The sequence below is a fragment of the Fusarium oxysporum genome, chromosome 1 (assembly GCF_000149955.1).
Source record: "Fusarium oxysporum f. sp. lycopersici 4287 chromosome 1, whole genome shotgun sequence".
Classification (NCBI taxonomy): domain Eukaryota; kingdom Fungi; phylum Ascomycota; class Sordariomycetes; order Hypocreales; family Nectriaceae; genus Fusarium; species Fusarium oxysporum.
Window position 1 is genome coordinate 4,032,198 of NC_030986.1, and position 5,952 is coordinate 4,038,149.

At 51.0% G+C, this 5,952-nt stretch overlaps 2 protein-coding genes across 2 annotated transcripts; both read left to right on the top strand.

Annotated features, from left to right (window-relative positions):
- The first annotated feature begins 64 nt into the window (after positions 1 to 64).
- On the top strand, positions 65 to 2,224 carry FOXG_00770 (undecaprenyl diphosphate synthase). The gene is made up of 3 exons (XM_018377351.1): positions 65 to 911; positions 965 to 1,224; positions 1,275 to 2,224. Exons 1-3 carry the CDS (start codon positions 690 to 692, stop codon positions 1,882 to 1,884), a joined length of 1,092 nt encoding a protein of 363 aa, XP_018233059.1. The 5' UTR covers positions 65 to 689; the 3' UTR covers positions 1,885 to 2,224.
- Positions 2,225 to 2,814: 590 nt separating this feature from the next.
- On the top strand, positions 2,815 to 5,094 carry FOXG_00771 (uncharacterized protein; the record flags this gene model as incomplete). The annotated part of the gene is made up of 4 exons (XM_018377352.1): positions 2,815 to 4,019; positions 4,080 to 4,110; positions 4,154 to 4,967; positions 5,027 to 5,094. 4 exons carry the CDS (start codon positions 2,815 to 2,817, stop codon positions 5,092 to 5,094), a joined length of 2,118 nt encoding a protein of 705 aa, XP_018233060.1.
- Positions 5,095 to 5,952: the final 858 nt, after the last annotated feature.

The window sequence follows — 5,952 nt, forward strand, 5'->3', positions numbered from 1 at the left end:
TCGGAACGACATCAAAATCTTGAGGTTCCAGGGTAGACAATCCACTAACACGATCTCCCATGATCCCCTGCTAGGGGCTGAATCACCCAACTCATGATGACTTCTCTCCCGAAAACTCCGATCCTTGTTGAACCTCAGGCCACGGTTAATTGCAATAGCCTCAGCTGTGCCGTTATAAACGACACAGCGCCTGTTCCTGAAAATGACGTTAAGCCACCTGTGTCGAGAGAGAAATCATTGGACCAGGACCATCCCTGGTGGCACCTAAAGTCTCACTCATCCCAGGTCCAGGTACAGAAAAGCTGCCCTGCTTCAAAAATCGCCAAGCTTGTGCCAACCTGTTCCAAACGTAGCCAACCTACGCCTCGCCTCAACAAGCCTCATCCCCATCGTCAGATGTCTACTCCGCCACCATAGGCTTCGTGGCTGTCTTGTCAATTCGTCGTCACCTTCGTTTATTTGCCATCTGGCGATCGTTTTCCCATATCAATTATTAAAGCTGGCTCTCGATTATACCATTTTCATAAACTCTGCTCGAATTCCGAATTCCGTCTCATACCGCCTAGGTTATACATACATCCATCTGAATTAAGCTAGCGACACTCGATAACACGTTCACTATTCCACCCGACACTTTTTCCTTTCTTGACTATTCTCCAAAACTAAGTCTCGGACACAAAACGAATACAATGTCTGACGCTATATCATCGTTTCTCCGGAGGGTAATTGTCGAATCTCCTCCTGGAGAATGGGCTGTGCGCCAGCTTCGCGAGCTTCTCATTGGCGCCCTTAAGCAAGGTCCTATCCCTCAACACGTTTCTTTTGAGATGGACGGCAACCGACGATATGCTCGAAACCACAGAATGGAGACCGTAGAGGGTCATCACCGAGGATTTGAGGCGCTGGCTAGGGTATGCTATCCGCGATCCCGCAATTGCGCGACGTGCTAACGAGCAATATCTAGATCATGGAAATTTGCTACAAGTCCGGAGTTAAGGTAGTGACTGTATACGCCTTCAGTATTGAGAACTTCAATCGACCAAAATATGAAGTGGAGGGTCTGATGGAGCTGGCCAAGATCAAGCTGGAGCAGCTGACAAAATATGGCCATATCCTCGACCGTTACGGTGCCCGTGTGCGCGTTTTGGGCCAGCGCGAGATGATCCGAAGCGACGTTCTTGAAGTGGTCGACAAGGCTGTCGCGAGAACCAAGCACAACAACAAGTCAGTCCATTGTATCTGAAGGAGCGAACCAGTTGCTAACGCGTATCCAGGGCCGTTCTGAACATTTGCTTCCCATACACCTCGCGAGCCGAGATCACTTCCGCAGTGAAATCAACAGTGCAAGAGTTTCTCGCTCCCACACCTCCTCGAAGCACACCCTTCTCCCCATCTCGAATTCGACAGAAGATCCTTTCGCGCCAGCTGGACGGTCGCGAGGGGCTACCTACAATCCCGGATGTCCTCCCCGAAGAGGTCGAACCATTAGATGGAGATGATGCCAAGAAGGACAGCGATGGAGATTCCTCATCGCCTACACTGCAACCCGACTCCCCTCCTCCTCGGCTGCGCGCAAGAAACAGCGCTGCCAGCCTTTCGGGCTTACCAAACCCCGAAACAATTACAGCCGAGACCTTGGACAAGCACATGTACACTGCAAACGACCCGCCTCTAGATATCTTTGTACGAACCAGCGGAGTGGAACGCCTCAGCGACTTCATGCTCTGGCAATGCCATCAGGATACACAGATCTTCTTCGTCGATACTTTGTGGCCTGACTTCGACCTCAAGGACTTCATCTGGATTTTGCTCGAGTGGCAATGGAGGCAGAAGCAGAAGGATCGCGACGAGGCAGTGGTTCGGCCTTCTTCTGTTACAGCGTGATTTGATTCTGGTGGCAGTGATACCCTGGTTGAGTAGAAAATCCAAACAGCTTTCATCATAAGCAGTCTTGGGATGGTTGAGAAAGGCGTGTGAATTTGAAGATTCTGGTGTTAGTTTTGCTGGGGTTAGTGAGCGATAGACTTTAATACGCTCACAATACCATTTTCTTAGTTTGTACAAGATAAGCTTGTTTGCGTTGGTTCTATACTGGTTCAATCACTGGTTCTTTGTAAACAGATCTTTCATCACCAATGGATGTGAGGTTATGACGAAATGGCTATCGATATTGATACCCCACGCGGCGTAGGACATTCCTCCGTGATCAATATCTGATTAACCGCTAAAGACTTGAACATTATATTCAAACATGGAATTGAGATTGTGGAAGACAGAGCCATTCTCTTTGAATTTGACGTAATTGCTAACTCGGAGACTAATCTGGTTAAAAGTCAACATTGATCTCAGTCGCATGTGCCTTGTTCGTTAAAGATACTCCGTCATCGGGGGCTGGTTTCTCCGGGGCTGCGGGTCGGGTCCTGTGAGTCTCTGTGCCCCCTAGAGTTACAGCGTGTACAGTGAGCGCCGCGGCATTCGCAGCGCTGAGTCTCCAAAATCGAATGGGAGTGGAAGACAGACAGCCATCCAATCCATATCCCATCCCGCTTTCATTTCTGCTACTACGCGTGCTCTCTTTTCTCCCCTCCTCATTATACACAGATTCTTCTCACCACTTATGGCACCAGAGCGCAAAATGACCTAGCCTTTTGTTTTCTACCTGGCCGATACCAACTGTTACTTGCCTATTTACCTCCCGTCCACATCATACCTCTCTTGATTCAAACCTTCTGCCGCCAGCTTCGTCCCGCCGTCTAATCTCGAACTGATCGACCGAGCCGCCTCAGTCCTCTCTACTCTTTCGCGTTTTCCACCATGAAATCGGCCAAGGCGCCCGCGACGGAGAACTCGTCGCACCGCCGGTCGCAGCCCGTCCGTCAGACTCGTACGAACCCTCCGCGAAGCATCGCGAACTTGGGTCGTTCTGGTGGTGCTGGCAGAGACTCAATCGGCGGTGCCGAGCAACCTATCGACATTTTCCCTGCGATTACACACTTTGCCGATGCCATTACTGCACTCCCAAAAGAACTCGTTCGGCATTTTACACTCCTCAAGGAGGTTGATGCCAAACTTTTCACCCCCGAAGATCAGCTCTTCCGACTTGTTGAAGCTGCCACCAACGCTCCTGTTTCCGAGGCACGTCCGAACAACGAGGCATCCAGCGCCAATGCTCCTGGTTCGGCGCCTATGAGTGCGCAGAATAGCTCAAGTGGTATTGCATTCAACAATAGCGTCCAGAGCGTACCTTCAGTCGATGAATCGAACAGGGATGCTGTTTTCGATCCATCCAATCTTCCTCGTCGTCACCTCTTTCGCCAGACCGCGCTCAAGATCCAAGAAATGCTTGTCTCGCTCGAAGAAAAGAACCACGTTATCTCGACAGCCAACGAAGCACTCCAAGCCCAGCTCACTCGGATTGAAGATGTCTGGCCTCACCTAGAAGGCGAATTCAGTGACGAGGCCAAATGGGGAAGCACCACACATTGGGCATATCCTGAAAATCGCTTCTCCAAGGCCTCTCATGTCGATCGAACACGGCGCGACGGTGCCGCAGCCATATCTGCAGCTGCGCAGGCCCTTGCTGACGAGGCAGCCGCTAGAAGCGATGCTCGCAAGCAAGCTGTACAAGCAAAGAAGAATTCGAGAAATCACAACAATAATCATAACCACTCTAATGCCCATAACCACGATTCGGAGGGAGACGACCATGGTGGCAAGCACAAGCCTGAAGCTCCAAAGAAGACAGCCAAATCGCGGAAGACAGTGACAGCAACGGAAACAGCCAATGTCGGACTGGGCATTTCTACGGCTGCGACTAATAACGGCAACCCACCACAGAAGCGACGCAAAGTTGAAAAGACGACTAATGGTGCTGCGGCGACAACAGAGCGTGCAATGAGCTCGGTTTTTGGAAATGTTGCACCAAAGGCAAAGACAACAAGTCCTAGAGCAACTCCCGCACCCGAGGCACCTAAGAAGAGAAAAGCTCTCCCTTCAGGAAGCGGCCAGTCCAAGAAGAGGTACGTCCCAGAATCCGTAGGAGATGCTCTCAAGACAGGTTCTAACATGGTGATCTGTAGCAGAAACGGCGTAACTGGTTTATCCAATTCGGTCAACTCGTCGCCCGTCATCACCGAGCTACCCTGAGCCAAAGCTACCCCCTGTTCGCGCATCACCAGTACCGGTTCCTACTCCAAACCCGGCTCGGACTCGTTCGCGACAGAACTCAATACAGACTGTAAATACGGATAGCAACAAGGCAAGGCCGACATCATCGGCTTCTAATAAACCCAATGGTATTGCAGCTAGCACGCCAGCCGCTGGAGCTCCAGCAGCTAGTGCGCTTCGCAACGGTGCTGAACCCAAGACTCCAAAGGAGACGAGTGCACCGATCAAGACCGAAAATCCTAAGAAAGAAGTTGAGAAGACAGAAACTGCATCAGCGCCTCCGGTCCCTACTCCTACCACCACTGCCACCATCTCCACCACTACGACAGCCGCAACCACCACCGCTGTTACGACTGGCAGCAAGAAGGATACCAAAAAGCCGGAGGAGAATGATCGCAAGAGCGAATCGCTACCACCAGTTCCACAGACATCCACAGTTACAACAAAGAGTGGACGCGCCAGTAAACCATCAACGCCAGCATTGGCAACGTTCCAAGAAGCAGTGCAGCCCCGAGCACGCTCATCGAGGAACAATGACGGGACTGGTACTGGAAAGAAAAATCAGAAGAAAGCTGCACCTACCATTCATGCAGCTGTTGCTGCTCAACTGGCCGAAGAAGATACGAACAGCAGCATGCAAGGCGACGAAGATGACGGTGATGTTGATGCAGATGAGCCAACATACTGTTACTGTAATGGGGTCTCCTACGGCGAGATGGTAGCTTGCGATGCTGTTGAGTGTCCTCGCGAATGGTTCCATCTGGAGTGCGTTGGACTGAAGGTCGCACCGACATCAACAGGTAAGTTGTTGCAAAAGAGGACTGAACTATCAGACGAACTAAACGCTAACTTGGTGTAGCGAAATGGTATTGCGAGGACTGCAAGGAACGCCTCAAAGCGGGAGGTAAAAAGGCCAATGGTCGATAAAGGTCAGGCGACATTTGCATGACGCGAGTCACGGGCCAGTCACGATGGCCTCACTTTGAAATCGACGATTGGTTCTAAAACAAATTGCACTGCCCATAGACTGAATGGGCGAATGTATACGACAGACACATACGGCGTTTCCTTTGTTTCTTGGGATGGCGGTGGACGCGGTCATACAGTACCCGTTCTTTGTTTCTGGTGTTCTCAAATGGTTGAGGGAGGTTTTGTTGAACCGAGGGTTATGTTATCAAGTTCTCATCTGGAAGTGCAGATGCTGTATAGGGACTGGGACTATTCGTCCAGGTGTTATTCTCAATTCTATAGAAAGCGTTATGGTGTAGCAGGCGAAGATGCGAATATGGATGGAGAGCCAGGGGCAAAATGCGGGGGAGTTTGAGGGGTGTGTATTGCATTGCATTACGTACATTGGCCCCCGTCTGGGCGGAATGAATACACCGTTGGATTTGACCAATGGAAGCACTTGCTTGAAATGTGTTAGTGATGACCGGATGAGGAGAGGCGAAGAGAGGAGGGGAAAAGTCACGATGCTTGATCTGGAGCTGATGGTGGTTAGGTTGTGCTCAGTGCTGAGATTACAGCCACCTCAGCCGAGCTTGACACCAAGGTTCGAGGGTGGTCTAGCCGTGGTCACGAGGTTCACGATGCAGACCGCTAAGAGCAAAATGTTAGGTAATTGAATTCTGAGCCGCCAGAGTGCAAGGGGTAGCTTGAGGCATTGGCCAACGGCAGAGGGCGACAAGGGGGAGCTTCTTTTATTCTGGTGGTTGTGAGGCTTGCAAGTGTTTCTAGTCCGCGGTAGCGAAGCTAGGATCTGCAACTTGTGAGGAGCAAGGAACT

Bases quoted from the DNA above. Each gene is read 5' to 3' on its own strand.
- FOXG_00770 (XM_018377351.1), top strand. From the start codon at position 690: ATGTCTGACGCTATATCATCGTTTCTCCGGAGGGTAATTGTCGAATCT. The intron at 912-964 runs GTATGCTATCCG...AGCAATATCTAG, and splicing joins GATTTGAGGCGCTGGCTAGG to ATCATGGAAATTTGCTACAA. The intron at 1,225-1,274 runs GTCAGTCCATTG...ACGCGTATCCAG, and splicing joins AGAACCAAGCACAACAACAA to GGCCGTTCTGAACATTTGCT.